The following is a 21003-nucleotide window of genomic DNA, read 5'->3' as shown; positions in this document are numbered from 1 at the left end:
CTTTGCACACGTCAGATAACCGGGCTTGCAAACAGCTTTAATTAGAAATGCAGATTACACAAGGCCAGAACACACTGGACACTTTCTCCCTAGCAATCCTGCTGGGAATACACACAGCCAATTTGCTAAGAAACAAGCTGAAAGTCAAAGTTAGCTTCATTTTCAAGCTGTATAGTGAATGCAGTTGCTGTGCCCAGTTCATAAATCTAGCAGCTGTGAATAATTCCTCATTCTTAAAGAATTTGACAGAACAAAAGAACCACCTTGTTCCCTGTAGAAAGGTCTGCTGGAACTACACTACTTCTGGTAGCGGTTCTACCTGCAGAGATGAGGAAGGAGTGGACATGATCAGTGACGACCTAGGGTTCAAACCAGGAACCCAGCATGCCATGCCCATCCTGACAATGAACTTGTACACCAGAAAACCCTGACAAAGAGTCTGTAGGAATGGTCTACACGCTCCAAAATATATCTTCTTCCATAAACTTTTGAAGATTTCTGGCTTTAAAACTTTCCTCATTTATTTACTTACCACATTTTTGTCCGGGGAAGACTGTTGAGAAAATGCACTGCTCCAAATGGACGTGAAAAGGAAAAAACAGCCCAGGAGAAGGGGATGCAATGAGTGCTGGAAAAGCACAGACATGTTATTGAAATTCTGACCTTTCTGACAGCTCCTGGCTTCCCGTCGGCACTGTGTCAGGACGATGACTATCATGTTTCAGGCTGTGCTTTGCCTGCAGCAGACTGTAGCAATTTCTCTATAATTGCTGAATATATATAAATATATATATATATATGTTTCATTGCATCATGGTTTCACCTGAGCAGAGATTTTTAGGGGAGCAGGGGAGGAAGAGGACCTAAACTGGATGAACTGGGAACAGCTGAGTTCAGGTTAAAAGGAACTGGGCTTATCTACAATAGCTACAGTTAGGTCCAAAATGCAATAACTACTGAACTATTCCTCTCTGCTAATGCAAAACTTAAATGGTTAAATTCTGCTTCCCTTCACATCAATGATAAAACCCTCCTTGGCAGTAGTGGGAGGAAAATGCCTTGAAACGATTCTAACATGGCTTCTAAGAAAAGGTTTGGGTGGGAAGGATAATAATTGAGATTCTTTTTCTATGTTAACTGAGGTTCACTTATTATTAGTACTACTGCATTGTTACAAAATATTTTCAGAATCCTCATAATGAAACATAATTGAAAATTCAAATAAAACATAGGAAATGTGATCAGAAATTTAAACAGTTTGTCATGTCCTATTTTGGAAATGGAAAAAAAAAAAGGGCTTTGGGAGTTTGAAAGCAATGTTTGAATTCCTATCTGTAGCACAGTGCTTACTATCAGGTTGTGAATTGGTTTACTCCTCATACACAACCAACTGGACATCTGCAAAGTCTGTATGAAAAGAGAGCACAGAAACAGAAGTATCACTGACGAAACATTAAGCTATGGGCCTGGTATCACATTGGGTCCTTCCAGTGCCATGTACCTGTGTGTCACTGCTGCACTACTTAGAGCTCCATCAAACAAACCACTTACCAAGCAGAGAGATATGAGATTTCTTGGTGATTGCTCTCCATTAAATTTCACAAAATATTAGATAAAAGAGGGTTTAAAACGATATTTCGCAGATATTTAAAATTAACGGCATTGCTTCACTGGTGCTGATGTTTCTTTGATGTTTTCGTAGGGCCAAAGTGACAGAGAATTAACTTTATGGGAAGAAAACAAAGTTAAGGTACTTGGAAAACATGTGCAGACATAACTGAGCCTCAGTACCAGAAGCATTACTTCAAATATACGATCACCTTCTTCAAGAAGCTGAAAATATCCATTGGTGAGAGTACACTCCCCGGTGCCATCCTCTGTTCCCAACACGGCTTTGCCATGAAGAACCCCAACAAACCCTCAAGAATTTATAGCTAAGGAAGGCAGACAACACTCAGCTGCTGAGAAGCAATCTAATGCCAGGGGAACGTTGGATTTCTCACGGCAAGAGATGCAAAACTCTTTCATCTCACAGCCCCTGGAGATATGAATTCTCTTGCACTAGAAAATCATCTCTAAGTTTCTATAAATTAATAAGAATTAGCCAGTACCTAACTACCGTGTGTACTACTACTAACACCTAACCCCAGTGTGTTACCCTGGTCTTTAAAAGTCGCATCATTTTGATCATCTTACTGTCACTAATTTTTTTTCTTCTGTGATTTTGATGTTTTAATATTTCAGAGGAAAGCTCACTGTAAATTGGAGGATTTAAACAAGCTACATTATTGAATTAACAATCTCAGTAAACGATTCTTTGGAGAAAGACAAACAAACATTTTTCCCCAGATCTCATCTGCAAAGCAGGAAAGAGAGCACGTATACAATAGTGAAGTATTTCTATTTTAGTGGTGTTTTTGTCACTTCTCCAAAACTCAACCCCCTTGCATACGGCACATGGCCACGGACTGCCAGGCGCATTAACGTTTTACATCTAAAAGCCTGAACTAAACTTCAAAGCCACTCCATCGGGCAGTTTCCTCAGTTTTTCAGCTTAATCTTTTAACTCTAGAGCTGAGGATGCAAGCTTGCATAAACTTGGTCCCTAAATATTAGGATCCCAACAGGTGTCCAGCTTTCAGAAAGGTGGAAGCAGACATCTGGGCTCATAATTCATAGATCCATTGACTCACTCTAGTGCTTGAAGCAGGAGAAACAGCCTCTTCACAGAGGTTCTCACTTGCTTCAAAGGACAACTAAAGCAAGGGCTATGGTGCCCTGGGGTCTGCAGCCCTGCGTGTTGGTGGTGTGGTCTCAAGGCAACGAGCTGCAGCCGGTGGCCGTGGTGGTGGAAGGGAACCACGGCGGTAGGTGGATGGTCAGACTAGATGATCTGAGAGGTCTTTTCCAACCTTCATGATTCTATGATTCATTGCAGCCCTTCTCAACCAAGTCCCCACCACTCTCGAGTTCAAACCCTTTGATCCTCCAGCTCCAAACAAACTCCTTTCTCAGTGGAATCGCTTGGGACAAAGTTTTGCCCCACGAGGTCAGTCACTGGGCTTCCAGACAGCAGACTCGCACCAGGGATTCAGCTGCTCTAAGCACTGGTGTTTTACCTTGTGGAGGATGGAAAAGACGTTAGCATAGAGTTTGTTTTGGCCTCACAATACAGGGCCGGTGATGCTCAGCCCCCACCAGAAGACTGTTGTTCTAGCAATGGAAAACGGAAGGGGGGAAGAGATGGACTCAAAGCACACAGCACTCCAAAGCCAAAACACACATCGCAGGCATTTCTGCTAGTGGGATACGCAGGGTAAGCCAAGCCAGTGCTCTGCTACTCAGAAAACTCCAGCAAGCAGCAGTCATCAACAGAGCAAACACATGCTGCCCTGGCACAGCAGCCAGGGGAGGGGAAGCTGAAGGTTTATAACAGGTTGCTTCACGTAAGATGGAATATTAACTCTTTCTCTAGTGCACCCTCTTCCTATAGGCTACCCCAGAAAATTAAAGTTGGGGTTTTTTGTTTTTTGTTTTTTTGTTTTTTTGTTTTCCATTTTTGTATTCTAGGCAAAGGGTAAAAGCTCCATCCCAGATAGCCAGGACAGGCCTGTATGTGTATTTGGATGTATGGATGTATGTGTATGGATTTTACACCATACCTCATCCTTTTCTTTTACTCTCTCTTCTTTCTCCCCACTTCTCTTTCCATTTTTTGTACTGGCACAGCCACAAGCAGCTGCCCTTCTGCCCACTCTCAGCATCCTTTCTCTGAGCCGTGATCACTCCTCCACTGCCTTTGTCCCTGATACTCTCCCCCACAAGCCCAGTGCAATATCCCAACTTCAGCCAAGTCCAACATGAAATCATTCAACTACACCATTTTAGATTGAACGCCAACTCGTGCTTGGGAAATGTTGCACATCCTCCCTGCATTCAGCTTGTACAAACAGCGGTAGATATTTCTGTCCCTACTATACAAGCGCACACATGCTCCTGCTGCTCCCACCCCTACAGGCATTTCCCCAAAGCTATCTTAAGATTATTGCAAATGCAACACCACATTATGCCTCCTAAAAAATAAAATAAAATAGTCAAACCCTGGCGTATCTCCAGAGAGGAAAGCGTCAGATCTCAGCTGGTAAATAAGATGTTACTGTGAAGCTTGTAAAGCCAACGTTATTTCTCCTTTGTAAAGGCTCTACCTGCATAACATGAAGGGGGCTCAGTGACAGACACATTAAAACACCATTAAACTGTGAAATAGAACACAGTGTGAAAATAGATTTAACCTTCACAGCATATTGATCTCTACCCCGCGCCGTGCCTAAGTTCTTGGACAACTGTTTTATAATAGGTTTTACTTATTTTCCTGTTGCTATTCTGACTTCCTCAGAGGAGGGTGTTATTTCTAAAAGCTCCTGACAGCTAAGGGAAAAGTGGGCTTGTTTCTTAGTCATTGCTCAGCGCTCGAGCGGTGCTGCTGCCAGCTGCTCCATAAACAGAAATCAGTTCTGGGTGAGGGAAGGATGGGTCTGGGCAGCAGCGATTGTGGTGGGATGGGAGGAGGAGGAAGGGGAAGCGGAAAGGGAAGAGGAGACGGGCTGTTTGCAAGGACTGCGCCGAACAAAACCACGCAGGATGCAGGCAACCAGGCTGAACCTGAAATGCCTTTTGAAAGGGACAGCTCCAAGATTTATTTAAGCGCGCAGGGACACGGACTGCGTTTGTGAAGACCATAGGTAAAATAATTGTGCACACATCTGCATATTCAGACGGAAATCCTTCTGGGGAGGTGACCGCCATGGATCATGCTGCTGGTACCTTCACTGTGCGACAGTGACTCCTCGCAGCCATGACTTATACCATGGGACCTCTGAACCCCGTCACCTCCTCCCTGACCCTCCATCCATCTTCCAGAGCCTTATGCTAAGAGTTCAAACCCTTCCAAATGGGCAGGTATTTTTCTTTTTCACGTCAATTCAACAACCAAAAAAACCCAACGTTCCACCACCTGCACACTGGGATTTCCTTTTTGACCACCCCAAAATAAACCCATCCAGAACGCGGGACAGATAAGGGCCAGCCATGTCCTGTAGCCGTGAAAGAGGATTTTCTAACACCCACACATGAATGAGATAAATTTTAGGGATGGGTGGTGTTCTTTTTACATAAACATCTCCACTGCAGTCATCTGTCAGATCCTGGGCTGGCTTCTCCACATGCAAGCAAAGGGCAAGCTCAGACCATCCTTCAGATATCCCGTACACACTGCATGGAAATCCAACATCTATGCTGCCTACCGGGCATGACTGGAGCGCCTCTGAGCAGCGTGCTCGATCCACGGACCCAGGCCTTGCCAGTAATGAGCATCACACCATTCAGATTTGTACACATGGCTCACACATACGGTTTGCACACTGTCTGTGAGGCAACCAAGCAGCTGCAAATGGCCTAAACCACAGAGATGCTTTCAGAGCAATAGAAGAGCTGCACTGACTTCAGCAAGACTGGGATGGTGCTCACTGTATTTAAAGCAACTACTCATTAATGAAGTCAGTTAGCTTCAACAAAAACATACTTCCACTTTGGGTATGCAGTCCAGCTCTCCAGAATGTTGTACGTATTGACATAGCATGAATATCATCTGTTCCCCCAGCAAACTGCTGTCAACAAGAATATACAACAGTCAAACAGCATCAAGTTTGGCCACTATTTATCTAATTCATTGGAGTAGCCAGGGTGATTCAAAGCCTTTGAGCTCAGCAAGGATTTTATATCAATGCACTTCAAGTACAGCTCACAAAGAACCACACAGCAATTGCAAAACACTCAACTGTTAATTTCTTTCTCACGTAGAGAAGTGGCTATACTTCCCTACAGGAATCCTTACACTGGTTTCTGTTCCCTAAAAGGAGCTTACCTTTTCCTTGTGTCTCCAGCAGAGCAAACACTCCACAGCAGAGCTGAAAAATCTGTTTCCATTATTAACAATGCCGGATGAGAAGGATATGGCATGGGTGAGGATGCTGACCTCCACCTTCCATGTGCCTCATTCATGGACACTACCACTCTGCTTTAAGAAACTTCCATCTCACCATAGTGTCCTATGCAGATGGCCCACAGTCTCCATTCACACTTCCAGTCAACAACACATAATTTCAATGCTGTTCTTCCAGTTTAGCCTGTTCCCAAGCAGATACTTTAACTGACTTGGTTTTGGTGAGCTTCTTATTAAGAACTGTATTGAATAATCCTATCTGTTATGACCCATCACAACTTTTACCTGCTCTTATTTCTATGCAAATGATGGGACTTAAAGGATACCCATGGGGTAGGAGAGCTCAGCAGGCAGGGAGGAGAAGCAGTGGATCTTCATGGTGGATTAACGACCCACTGAAGATGATAAAACCAGTTCAGCATGTAAGAAGGACAAACAGTAAGGAACAAGGCTAAGGAAAGCAGATAACTGAGAATAGCGAAGTATAAACCTAAATAGTGCAACGTGCTTTGGTGGTACTCTCTTGGATGATGCTGCACACAGTTAAGGAGGCAAAAATAGGGGGTTTTGATATTTGTTTTGCAAGAAAACCATGCACAAGGAAGAGGTATGTTTTTTTAAATTGCAAAGAGTACACGGCATAGATTAAACTCCAAAAGACATCAATCCTCCAAGGTAAAGATGGTTTCAGATTCAGGAATCTCCCCATTTCCCAGACACTAAGGATAAAAGAATAACACAACTTTATAGAATTTCCCAATTCCGATCTAATTTTAGAGAAAGTTACATCAGTGCCGACCTTAAGACAGTTCCAGTACCCTAGAAATCCATGGATTCGGATCTGATCCTTCACCACAGTTTTCTTTGGAGTACAACTAGTCCTCAACACACACGCACATACAGAAAGAAAATCAAAATTCATTTTTCGTCCAAAAGCAGCTCCCAAATGTATCAGCACTGCTATTTATCTACCTTCCCCAAATAGATTTCTATACATTTGTACAAACATAAAAGAAAAAAAAAGTATGGAGAAGCAGTCCTACCCCAGAAATGAAGCCCTCAAACTGTCTGAAAATGTGAGACTTCCAAGATAGTCCTTTTTTTTCTGCCACAGAACTGTTCTGTGTCCTTGTGCAAGCGCTTCCTTGGTAAACGCCCCCAGTGCTCTCCACTCACCCCTAGTATCGTCCCATCACAATGACACATCTTCAGGAGAGAGCCTGAAGGTTATGGATTGTGTTTGGTTAAATCCCCCCACTTGAGGGATCCATTTAACGGTAATCTCAGGTGTAAAACTTGAGATGCAAATATCACAGTCAGAAATGCATTTTGAAGCAATAGTCACGCGTCTATGGAAAGATGACGATAATAGCGAGTGCTTACAGCAAATGGTATTGTCCAAATTGATATCGTATCTTATACTCAAAAGGTCTGAGCAGAAGCATCTGGGCATCATGGTAGAGCTAAAAACAAGCCCATCGAAAATGGATAAACAATTAAAAATGTATTGAAAGAAGAAAGAAAAAGAGAAATCATTCCTAATTAATTCCAGTGCCCTGTACAACCCCAGACTATTTGTAATCCTACAGGGAACATCTTTATTGATCTGGGGGACGCTGCAGCAGACTTCTGATGCTTATCTCAGCATAAAAATAGGCTCTTGTGATGAGCAGTGATTTAATTACATGACAATCACCGCTAACAATGCATGGCGAATACCAAAAATATGCAGAGCAAGAGTGGCAGTGATAAATGCAAGGGAATGGCAATGACTTTCAGTAAAGTCGTCCATTGCCAGAGATGGAGGGAGACTTCCCCCACCCCTGCAAGTGAGCAATACGTGGTTTTGCTATGCACAGGCTTAGGCCCTCAGAAACAGTTGCCCTACATGACAACGAGCACAAAGATCATTCGGATCCCATCTTTCAGATAGAAATGCTAAAATAGGAGCAGTACAAAGCATTTGCTCAAGAAATAAAATACTGCATTTAGGTTTGTTTGTAAGTACCGGCTCTTTGGTTCTTATCACCTTCATTTGGTAGGTGACAGTTAAAACATTATTCAATATTCTTCCCACTGACAGAAGAAACTTACCAAAATGCAGAGATCAAGAGCCAAAAAGTTCTTCATTCATCTGCTAGAAATTTGATCAAAACCTTTCAGTGTAAGTGGGAAATCCCTAGCTAAGCATTCCCATGAGCAATCCCTACACCCATCCACCCTTCATTTCATCAAAGCCCAGGGCATTATCCATCTGAAGGCCACTGTATGTGTCAGCTGAGCACACAGCTTCACGGAGCCGCTGATCACCAACGAGGAGCAACCTGTTCACATCCTAACCTGAACATGTTTGGGCCTGGAAGACCCAGAACCAGACTCAGGGGTCCAACCTATAAGCAAGCCTCTTACCTCTTTCTACAAGGAGGTCTAGAAGAGGTTGGAAGGCTGGTTGTGCTAAGAAAGCAGCTCAGATGAAGTTTATGCCGGCTGATCTTCTGGCTTTTACTTTCTTCTTCTCTTAGAGGCACATCACCTCATTCAGCCAAGAGGGAAATTGCAGGTGTTCAATCCAACACGCAGAAACCGATTGGCAATGTTCTCCCACGTAAAATTTAACAAGAATCACCAGCCCTCGGGTTAGAGCCACGCTGAGAACTTGAACTCCTGCCCGCCCAGGTGCTGCTGCTGCTGCAAACACCGAGACCTGAATGCCACCTCCTGCTGCCCTGTGCTCAGCTCCATGATTCATGTCAGAGGAGCACATCGCTTATTCAAAACAAAATGACCTTCTACATGCTGCACTGTTTTAAGTCAAAGCAATACAGAGGAAAGCAGATTAGATATGGGATGATCTGGAGAGGTAAGGTTTTTTCTCTTTGTTATTTCTAAATGCTTTTGAATATTTACACTAAGCAAAACATATTGTTTACTCACGTATCCTTTGGAACTATATAACTGCTGCTGCTGAGGGTCTTCTCCACTGATAAAAAATTCTTTGGCAGACGCTTTACCCAAACATGTTGGAATTTCACCCGGTTTAACTTATCCTAAATTGAGAACAATTAAAACACTCCATTTGCAATACAGCAGGTTAACAGTAATATGTAGTACCTCAGCTTTCTTCCCAGTTGCTAACTTTCAGGATGTTGAAGAGCAGATATTCTTATCATGTCTCTGTGTGATTTGAAGGGGTAGATGCATCAGGGCACTGACACATGTAGCTTTAAAGATAAAATGCAAGTACAGTATTAAGTCAGAAGAGGATTCACTTCTAATACATACCATAGTCTCCCGAGTCAAAGCTAACATTTCCCAAACAGTCTATCAGCTTAGTCTAAAGGACGGAGAATCTAAAGGTTAAGGTTTGATTAGAATGTATTTTGTCGATTTTTGCTTAACACTTCAGAGCAGCCAAATTCCTTCCCAGTGTGAACCTATGGAGCTGGTGGGAAAATAACTCCAGTTGTGGCGATTCCTGCAGGATCAGGCCCTCCAAATAAAAACCCAACCAAACAAAGTAGCCCCATGTAGAGTACAGGAAATTAAATGGCAACTCTCCATTTTCCAGTGGGACAACCCAGTTCTGGGAGCTGTTCGTACTCCAGGCAGTCAATTAGCAGGAGTCTAATATCTAGGGATGAGCACTTCCCCATGCAAACAAGCGCAGGTCTGCAGGGCAGCAGCCATAGGTGTGAGACCCAGAGCACTAGGGCTGAGCTCTCCATTGCTTTGTTTGGGAGAGGACTGAGGGAGAGCAGAGAGAGGAATGCCAGGGCTGAAGGTTAAAACTGCAGCTCTGCAAGCAGAAAAGAAAAGGCGCTTGTGACATTTCCACCGACCGCTTTATTCAGTTGTTTGCTTGCTTTCCACAACGTGCGTTTCAGTGACTGAGTTTTCCTGACAGTGATCCATAAGGGAGCTGAGTCCTCGTTCCTATTCATGATTAGTCAAGAATCCAGCTTTCAGCAGCAGCTTATGTTTGGGCAAACACGAGTACATATTTCATTTGCACACGTACGTCAAATCCTGTTATTTACACGCTGTAAAGGTAGTAGACATGTTTGATCACATCCTACCAACAAATCTCTGTGTTCCGTAATGTACAGTCAGCCAAAGGACCCACAGATAGATTTACATTTCTGAATGCCTTCCGGTCTTACAGAAATTAGAATGCAAATGTACACCTTGTGGGACTCAAATGACTGCCTTAAATTAAAAATATAAGTTTATAATGTCCATGCTATACAGCGTATAGATGAAAAATGTAAAAAATAATAATTCCCACGAGCAGATAGACACACAGGCACGTAACAACTGACATTCTGGCTTCAAGAATCAAATGAAAAGTCTGAATAAAGAGTTGGATTACTTCAGTGTGCAGCAAATGCACGTAACCCTCCTTTCCCCATTGGTAAGGACTAGGAAATCCTGCCAAAAAGCACAAAGCAGGTGGGGTATCTCTTTACCTTATCTGCTACAGCAGCACAGCTTCCACTTCAGGTAACCTCAGGTGCTGTTACACTGCACTGTCAAGTGATGTACTTGCTTACCTAGCCAGATACTAAATAATACAGCTCAGTAAGCATTTGTAAGGAATGAGAAATGTATGTCCTAATGCAGATAAATTAAAAGCATCATCATAACCTCAAACGTTTATTACATTTCAAACAGCATTTACCAAAACAAGGAGCTCATTACAACATTTACACATACTGGACCATCCAAACCCTTTCATTTGGTATGTCTCCAGCACAACAACCTAATATAAATTATTCCAAATCACACACACACATATATATAAAAGACGTCATCCCGTCTCCTGAACAGAAATCAAACGTGGAAAAATCTACAGAAAAAAAAAATACTATTACAATATCAGTCCCAACTTCTGAATAAATAAACGTTTGCTGCAGTTGAATATTTTCACTCAGATCAATGATCTGATTTCACATGCCTGCTTAAATATGTGGGACTTTGGCCCCTACAAAGCGACAAGAGTACAGCATGATAAACTGGATGATAGTCCCAAGCGAGACAATTAGGCATTGTTTACACAGAAGACTGAGAAACTGGTTTAACAAAAGAGATCCGTGGACATCCACTGTATGTACAAGAAGGAGATTTACTGGAGATTTTATAATTTCTACAAGACTCTTTCCAACCGACTTCATTAACTTGAAGTAAATCAAATCATGCAGAGATCTGGCTCAGCCAGAGAGACACGCCGGGAACGATACAAAATGAAGAAGAACAGACACAAGATAAGCCTTAGAATCTTTGGCATTTTTCATAAACATTTTCAAGGTTTTTAAATCTGTATGTTCAATCATTTTCCCACACATACGCACCTATAAATACATTATACATGTACTCTTCTTTATACACAACTGTGTACATGCATGGGTACACAAGCACACGTGCACACAAAGAGGCATTTTTATAGTATTTTAAACTGAGATAATCTTTCTTCTCTCTCTTCATATGCAGCTACACAGAGCTTTACATGAGCAAAACACATTCTTTATCAAACGGAGGCACTGATCTCTTCTCCCTGGTAGCCCACACCCAGCAGCACAGAGGAGGCTGAGACTGGACATCAGGAAAAGTTTCTTGACCACGAGAGCGGTCAAACACTGGAAAAGACTTCCCAGCGAAGTGGTTGATGCCCCCATGCGTGTCAGTGCTCTAGAGGAATTTGGATAATGTCCTCAATGGTATTCTTTAACTTTTGGTTAGCCCTGAAGTGGTTGGGCAGTTGGACTTGATGGTCTTTGTAGGTCCTTTCCAAATGAACTATTCTAAATCAAGTCCATGAACACGTGCCCCTTCTAATTCAGTGGCACAGAGGGGATTGTTACTTCGGAAAAACAAACATCAAAAAATCACTGAATCCAGGTAACAATCCAGTGGAAAATACTCTGGTGTTAGTTTTTCCTCCCCAGACTCACGCATCAGGCCCCCAAGTTTGCATCACTGAATGGTGTGACACCATTTGGATTGCCAATCCATAAACAAGGCTTCACTTGTTTTACCTTTAATTAGACTACTTCCGAAGTCTTATTTTTTAAAAAGCAACTTGTGCACCAGAATTCTCTTTGTTTGTAAGGTGAACCACTTGAGGCGATGCTGGTGGGAACACCTGCCTGGAAACAGCACGAACCAAGCTCCAGCTCTCATGCTAACAATGACTCACGGTGGCAAGTCACAAGTCACTCCCATAAAGTCCTACAGCAACTAAAAGACTGAGGACTACACTCTCACAAAAACTGAGCAGGTTTACACATGATTCTCCACCTCAGTTTCCCAAGGCAAACAACATGGATGATGCTGGTTATGTGAATTTTATAAAGCAGAAGAACAATAGCTAAAAGATCAGTAAGAAAGCAAGAAACCACATTCTCCTCAGAAAACGGTGTCCTTTCTCCTGTTTCTTCATTGCTCATCTCCCACATAACTTCATTTTCTGATCCCTTCTTTGTGAATCCCAGTGAGAATCAGTGGCAGACCAACACCTGCCCACTATTGCACAGCCACATCTTTGGGCACCATGTACTCCTTCTGCACGAGCACTTGTTTCTTTAAGGCAATAAAGTGTTTTTCTCCTGGATCTGTAGTGTTGACCCCTCTGGATTTAGACTGAAAAACAAGAGTCGTGCTGAAAATATCTGATGAGATGGAGTTATAAAAGGCAAGTCAACAGAGTCTTTTCAGGTCAGTGAGTTAGGCTTTTCTGCAGTCTCTTAATCCTTTTGCGGCAGAAGGTTCTCATGCATCCATTGCCAGCAATGGATCTCCAATGAATCCAGCATCCAAATAGTTAACCATGGGGTGGGCATTTTTTATTTTTTTAAAGAAAAGGGAAAAAGGAGAAATCCACAAGTGCTGGATGAAATATTGAGATACTGCTGGAGCTCCTCACTCTGCTAATTATGATAAAAAACTTTTTAAAATGTACACTGCTTGAACAGAAGATGGGTATCAAAGACTCGTTAATTCAGAGCTTAAACCTTTCTAGGCACAGTGATTTAACTCAGAAAAGAATAGCTTTCATATCTTAATGTAAATCTGTTGGATATGTTAAAAACTGGTTCAGAGCATCTCCTCACATCAGCTCAGCTGATCTGCTACGCTAGGCAGAATTATTTCCTCCTACATAAAAAAATGGAGCGCTGCCACATCCAGCCTTGCCTCTGCAATTGAAGGAAAATAAAAAATAAGAAGAGGGAATGCAGTGGCACCATACCCTCCCACACTCCTCCCCACCCTACAAACTACTTCATCTGTTCCACTCCGCTCTTCTGGGGGCTCCATCTTGGTGCCAAAAGACAGCCCAAAACGACAACCCAAAATAGGTGTTTATCAAAACGACCAGCTTTAAAAAACATAATTAAAAAAAGAGCCTGTGGCAAATTATTGTGTTGTTCTGAACTATGAAGAGAAGGGGGAAGCGCATGTACACGTGGGGGGTACGGAGGGAGATGCTGCATTCCGAAATTGCACTTCATCCTATAGCGCACTCCGTTTCTTCCTAATGGGACTGGAGCTGCTGTATGGTTTCAATTCAGCATGCTGCACCTGTAAAAACAAATAGACATGACGTTTGCAGCTAGGTAACTCTAGCTCACTACAGTGTGTGTTAATGGCTCCCCAAGGACAAACCAAGGGAAACTAAGGAAGGTTCAAAAGTAATGAATCATTTTCTAAACACAGGAACATGGGGGATTAATTGCAGGAAGGATTTGAGAAGTCATGCATCATTTCTTGAAACGAAAATATTAAAAGCAGATTTTTCTAATGAGATACATGGGGTTCTACCTAATTTCTGCAGCGTAGGATAGATCTTGGGGTTTGTTTTGGTTTGGGAGCTGTTTTTCTTCTTCTAGCATTAACCAGTAAGTTTAATAAACTTCTCTCAGGAGTTAGAGATCAAGTGGATCCCAAAATGCAGCAAATGACTCTTGCCAAAATTGCATGCAGACCTTGGGATGCTGGAATATTTAATCATTTCAAAAATGAAAATATTTTCTCTAATCGAATCTGGACAAAGCTACCTCCACCTTTCAAAACAATTTCACTTACACTTTAATAGGTAAAACACATGTGATAAAGGGAGGAAAATTATGCAATCCCAACAGCAAATTGCCTGTTGTGCTACAAAAAAGTATTCCCATTGAAACCACGGAAACCTTTTGCTGAATGTGCCATCTTTTCCATTCCTCTGTCTTTTGTCCAGCACATGGCTAAAATACATAGGTGTTTTCCAACTCGTCGCAGTACCGCAGTGAAATGATGATGCATCAGTAGCATGTTAAAGGAAGCAGAAAGGATTTGGAGCTGCCACGGATGACTCTTTGCTGGAGGAGTGTGGGGCTGTCATACAGGCTCACTATTTTTAGCACTAGTGGAAAACTGCTCTGAGAAGGTCTGTCCCATCGAAGGAACTTTTATTAGTCCTCCCTCATAGTAAATGGTTATCGTTTTCCTCAGAGAGTTCAAAGGTTCCCAAAATGATAGAAACCACTCAAGGAAATGTTATAAATGTAAATGTTAAATAAAGCATAAATAGAAAAGCAGCTTATCTTTAAATATAAACATTAAAAGGGCACATGCAAACCATCACTGCAAATCCAGTGCACTCTATGAGAGCAATGGCAAAAAAAAAAAAAAAACACTACCAAAAATACACTCAAACTTAACGTCGCTATGATTATTCCTGTTTAGCTCTTTTGCTCCCACCAGTCTACGAAGAGATTTCTCTCAAGTTATTAGTGCTGCCATCAGCCAATCTGGTGACCTCTTGAGATAAATGTCACCACAAGCCTTTCCAACCCTGTTTCTACCAGATGCTTCAACGCTGCATGGAGGCAATTATTTTTCGGTCTCCAGCAGAGTAAAATCACTACAGGCGAGATTGTGATCCCCTTATTCACAGTAAGCAGCACCTCACTGTGAAAGTACCACGATTCACAGAGGAAGGTACAATGTCAGTGGGATCCAGAGCATCAGGATCAGGGCCTGAGGACACAGATTCCAGTTGATTAAAACAAAAGAAAGAATCCTTTGTATCATGTGCCTCGTTACTCAGCAAGACTATTTTCCTTCCTTCAGGAGAAATAAACAGATCTTGACATTCTAAAGGACTTATTGTTCAAATCATTTCCAGGAAGATTGGCAGGATTACTGAAGACAGTGTTGTTGTTTCAAAGAAATATGAAAAGAGACGAGACTTGACTGAAATTGAGGGCGGACAGATTCTGGCTAGATTAAAAGTTATAATTCTGTAATGGTAGAAGATTGAACTCATCAACCGCAGACTATTTTATACACATCTCAAAGCTTTCTCTAATGAAAAAGATGAGCTGAGCATTGTCCGAGGGCAGCCTGGAGTTCAAGGTGGGTGGGGAGGAAGAATTTTGAGGGATGGATGATGTGAAAAAAGCCACAGCGAGCACAAAGTCACGGAAATAATCCCCCCACACTCGATTTTGAGAAAACGGAGAATTCAGAAAGCCTTTTGGATGGTTATCTCTATCAAAGAGACTATTTTTCTCTTTCCTCTGTACAAATATAGGAGCAGAAAGGTGACGGAAACCATAGTTCACTAACCATGCTGGGTGATTTTCCAGATCATTTTTAAGTACGTCTTTTCAGGATAATTTTTCTGCAATCATGCTTCTGACAAAGGATTTTGGCTCCCCTCTCTTCTAACGTTCCCCCCCCCCCACCAACCCCCACCCTTTGTGGATTTTCCCAATCCCTTATCTCAGTTATTCAAAAGTGCAGGGGCATTGTATTCCCCAACAGAGCACCCAGCTGCTCTCAGAGCTGCTCGTTGCCTCTGTTGGTGCTGCCCATTCATTACGTACCTTTTGAACATCAGATGGTACCCTGGAGAGGAAATCTAGTAGCTCGTTATTATCGATGGCATAGGGATTTCTAAGCTTCTTAGTAAATTTATTTATGCCTAGGAAAAATAAAAGCAAACAAAATAAGGCAACTCATTTCTATTCCCTCCCTCCTCAGCTGCTCAGGTGAGGTGAAAAAGGGAAGAAGAATTCACAAGTAAAAATTAGTGTGAAAACAGTGCCTCAGACTTCAAGCCATGCACACGTTGCCGGTCATGTGGGATCATTCACAAATGCCTCCTGAAAGAAGTAGGTTTATACAGCCACTTCCCCACTTTGAGAGCAATCTGTTGTCAGCAGTGGGGGAAAAATAAAGATTGTGGCATGCATTCATTCAGGAGGATAATGTGGGGAGAATATAACCAATTCGCCACTGAGATGACTGTTAAATCCACTATCCTTCGTGAGCAAAGACAACCAGCACCCTGCTGCTTCCCCACCAAGATATCACGATAGCAACGTGGCTATCTAAGGGCATGGTAGAAGAGCAAAGTGTCACTGAGCAGAAGAAAACAGCCAGCTCACTTTAAAGAACAGCCAAAAGAATTCATATGCCAGCAGCCTCCAAGAATCATAACAGAGCACTCAATCCTATTATACCCCTGTCCAAAATCCCATACTAGTTTCCTTGAAAGTAGTTTAAAATGAGGTGGCTGCTCCAGCCTTCTCCTCTCTGTGAAATGTTCCTGCTTCACATCTGAGATGCAGCTTTTAAGCCATATATTTGGAGCAAAATGCCAACACAATTTTCTGTGTACCTGATTTTTAAAAAACAGAAAATACCATAAGGTCTTTTGAGGCCTTGCCACAGGGTAGTTGTTTAACACGTATCATATTTGAAGGCCCTGTCAGTCTAGATGATGTTGAATGGATGTATAGTTCTCATGTATTCACCATGTCCTCCATACCAGAACAACAGTATTTCGCCACAGAACTTTTTACTCCCAGCAGTTTCTCTCCTTTCTTTTTGCTCTTTCGTTTGATTTAATCCTTAATTTAATTTCTTTTTTCTCTCCTACAACAGTGGCTGAGGCTTGACAGGGTGACGGGAGCTCCCTACAGCCCAGCACTGCACCAGGGCAGAGCTTAGCAGTTTGTTGACGACTACCTTCAGACTGAGATAGAACCATAAATAAGACAGAAGGCCACTTAGAGTTAAGGACAGACTTCAGCAGCTGAAATATGCTTTTTTGTTGTTGTTGTTGTTGTTGTTATTCTTAAAGACCACCTTACTTTTCTTCAGAACATTATCAAGCATTTTTTTCATATTTAAAAGCTCCCATTTTGCTTCATCCCAATAAATCAATACACTTTTATACAACTCCTTTCCATTCCCCGCTCCAAAGATATTCTCAGTGCTTCCCATTGGACCACAGGTTATTGGGCATAATGCTTCTCCTGATTTTGGTAAGAACCAAAAGGCTGCCACGGTCCAGGCCTCCATGCTCAAGCAATTCAAACACACCTTGCCCACTCCCCAGCATTTCCCAGCTGGGGGCTCCAGCACAAGGAAACTAATTACTTCCTAATAATAGTAATAATAATAAACAGAAATAGTTTATCTACACTAATGTGCTTCTTGTGGTGCTGCTGAAAACCAGCAAAGAACCCTAAGAAAAGAAGATCACTGGATGACCCAGGGAGTAAAAGAAAAAATGTGAAGAGGTTCATAGCGTATTAATTCATCTGTAAGTAAAAGCAACTGATTGCAACAGGTAAAGATTGATTTAATTTTGTAGATGTAAAATGTATCACATGCATATGAGAAACAGTGTAGCACTTACCCCAGATTAAAATAATGTACCTCAGTGGTATAAAGTACAAAATAACTGTTGCTGCCGCAAGGAACAAGCAGGCCAGAACGGAGAGGAAAGGCACCGTCCAGTTGAACGTGCTGAAAAGAATAATATTTCTCAGTATTTCTACACTGTACTTTATGGCAGATAATAACTTAATGACCTCTTAGCAATTTTTTATGCATTCAAGCACAAAGATACACTTTGGAAAGTGGGTAAGCGGAGTCCTGCGTCTGGACTAGCTGTAATAGATTAAAGGTGATATCTGAGAGGCAGATACCAGGTCAAGGAGAGAGGATAGCCTCAGGGGGGCTCGGCGAAGTTGTTAGCCATGTAGTGAGTTGTTCTTGTTTCTTATACATGTCGCACTTGTTACACATCTCTGTTCACCAGTCAGCTCTCCATTATTCATAGGAAGATTATCTGATCTGGAGACAAGGCCACGCTGCAGGTGCAAGCCATCTGAGCTGGCTCTGCAGGACCACAGTGGAGATGACATGAGAAGGGTGCTGATGCATGACTTGAAAGTGGCAGGTAGCCAGAGTCAACTCTGCCAATAACTTGGAATGGATTAATTACAGCTAATGCTAAACCTTAAAAAAGCAATTGGTCACTTCTCTGCATTGTATTGGGGAATAATATTCTATACAAATATGTCTTAATAGGTATGCACTTGCTTCTATTTCCTTACATTTTTATCATTTTCTTACTACACTGTATATAGGAGGCTGTCTCAGGTCAGCTCCAGTATGTTATCAGCAGTCCAAGCCTTCACACACCACCATTTTTCCACTTGGGCTCTGAAGTCATCATAGTAATTTAGACTTTCAGCACACAAAAAAATTTCCTTTCACACAGATCATTCACATGTAAGCCTACCATGTACTTCAGGGGAGCAGCTATTACTAATATATCCTAGCAGTTACTTTGCCAACATGTTCCCCTGTATCACCAGACATTGAGATACCTGGAGACTACATGAACATCAGTCAGTTTGTAGGTGGATTTACAGGTCTTTGCCCATAGAAGCTGTGGGTGCCCCATCTCTGGAGGTGCTCAAGGCCAGGCTGGATGGGCTCTGGGCAGCCTGATCTGATGGGTGGCAACCAGCCCACAGCAGGGGGTTGTTGGAGCTCAGTGATTTTCGAAGTCCCTTCCAACCTACTCTATATTCTACAATTCTGTGATCTTAGCATTCGTTTCATGCAATCTACCTGCCAACTTCGTCACGTCAGGATGATGGAGAGTAGGAAGAAGAGGGAACGAATGTGGACCACTCATCAGGCTACAAAATAATATGAACTTCTCTTGATCAACAAAGTTAATAGTATGGGACAATAATTACTTTTAAGCTTCAGCAGAGGTAGTAAATATTAAGTAAATATAGGTGGGGGAGAAACCATCAACATAGCTCAAGTTAAAAACAATACCAAAACAGCCCTATTCTGTTAAACTATTAAAATTCCCTATGATTGCATAAGTAGAGTGACAGATGGAAACTGCAGCATGATTCAGTCTGTCACTTAGAAAAAACTTTGGTGGCAATTTTTTAATGGAGCATTACTGTCGAGTTACAATGGAATTCTTCTGAAATTACACTGGGCCTCCACATTAATACCCAATGTGTTCTTTAAGACCATTGTCACCAAAATGAATACAAGAATTAATAGTGAGTCTTCCTGCCATGCAGCTGGGCAGAACACTGCCCCGTTCATAGACTGGAATACATCTCTGGGCCACTTCCACCCCAGCTGGGGTGCATGGCGTGGAACCACAGCACATGGGTTTGCTGTATTTTTAGCTCGAACCCAGCTCCTCATTGAAGCGTGGCTCAATCACAAACCATCACTTTGTGCTCAAAACAGAAAACAATGTGGGTCAATGAAGTGCCAATAAAGATTGGGTTATAAAAGTTTGTATGTGTTTGTGTGGGGGACTTTCCTTTTTTTTTTTTTTTCTTTGGCTCTTCACCTCTTTCCTTTGCAAGGTCAGGAATGCCCCATCTGCCTCCTGTTGTGACAAGACCAGAAAACTGCCTTCAGGCTTCCTTGTGGCATCAGCAGGAAGTAGAAAGCTCAAAATGGTAGAGAAGAACATCAATGCACTGTAGAAGGAAATAAATGACTGGTAACCCCTGTAACCATGGTAGGGAGGGCATGGGAAAGGCAATACCATCAGTCCCCTACCTATTTTCAATGGGGAAATCCAAAGAAAAACCCGATACTTCCTAGTCCACAACTTCAAGAAGTATTTTCCCATCATCACCCCATCACAGACAGACAAGATCAGAAATATGAGCAAATGGATGCTGTGAGAGCTACACCAGCAAAGCACACAGTCTCTCCTTTTGTCTATGCTTTAGGAACATTTCTGGAACAAAAATTCCATGGCCAGGCTCTCCTGCTCCACTTTGCAAGAAATTCACCTCTGCTTCATTGCAAATTATGGTTAAGCATGAAAAAATGGATCACTTACTTTTTAATTCTCTCTCCAAACGATGCTATTTCCTCTAGAATGCTTTGAACAGCTATGACAATCTCTTGCACCATGTGGATTCTATCAATTAATCCCTTTTTCTCAGATTCCTACCAAAACAAAAACCAAAAAAAGCAAATCATTTCATTCAGTATTTGCTAACATGTTCACAGATCCGTGAGAAAAGCAAGAGATTCCCAGTACCACTGATGCATCTGTGAACTTAAGCACATCACTGAAGGAAGGAGAGAAAACATTTATTACATATAATGAATTTGAAGGCAAATAGTTCCCTACATTTTCTTTCTTTCTTTCCCTCAGCACCTGGGCAGAGGTTTCTTTATCTCCTAACACGAAGTTCAGGATTTCAAACCAGGCTTTCACTGAAGAACCCAGCCGTACGTCAATCCAGAAGAGGTGCCAAGCACCCCTCGGTCCATAACTTTTGAATATCACTTTTCTGAGCTTTGCAAACTCCCAACAGCCATGCTGTTTTCTGTATATAAACTAGCAGCAAGATAGTGAATGCAACATTTTTTTGATCATTCTGCATACAGAGACTTATTCTTTTTCGTGGGGAAAAAAAAAGAATCAAAGGAAAAAAATGACATTTTCTTTTTAAAGCAGCCATTTCGCAACTTCATTTCTTACTGCTTATTTTAGGCAACAGCATTACAGGACATTGCTACACATGTGCAGGAATAAAAAGGAAGCACATTAAAAATCAAAATGACTTAAATCAGCTTTGGAAATCAGTATACAATTATCAGCATTCAGCATTTCTTTGCCAGCAATCTAACACACATACAGGCATGCAAATTGGTGT

The 21003-nt window shown here is 42.0% G+C and overlaps 1 protein-coding gene across 3 annotated transcripts in view; it reads right to left on the bottom strand.

Moving 5' to 3' along the window:
- The window catches only part of MCTP2 (multiple C2 and transmembrane domain containing 2), a 117622-nt gene continuing 107259 nt past the window's right edge, over window positions 10641-21003 (bottom strand). For all 3 annotated transcript variants that reach the window (XM_021407429.1, XM_021407428.1, XM_021407430.1), the window contains 4 exons: window positions 20178-20287; window positions 17691-17800; window positions 15868-15965; window positions 10641-13576 (listed from right to left, as the gene is read on the bottom strand). In XM_021407429.1, coding sequence (XP_021263104.1) covers window positions 13508-13576; window positions 15868-15965; window positions 17691-17800; window positions 20178-20287 — 387 coding nt within the window. In that variant the 3' untranslated portion in view covers window positions 10641-13507. The remainder of the gene's footprint in view (window positions 13577-15867; window positions 15966-17690; window positions 17801-20177; window positions 20288-21003) is intronic.

The sequence above is a fragment of the Numida meleagris genome, chromosome 9 (genome assembly GCF_002078875.1).
Source record: "Numida meleagris isolate 19003 breed g44 Domestic line chromosome 9, NumMel1.0, whole genome shotgun sequence".
Taxonomy (NCBI): domain Eukaryota; kingdom Metazoa; phylum Chordata; class Aves; order Galliformes; family Numididae; genus Numida; species Numida meleagris.
This window is presented reverse-complemented; position numbering and strand designations above follow the sequence as displayed.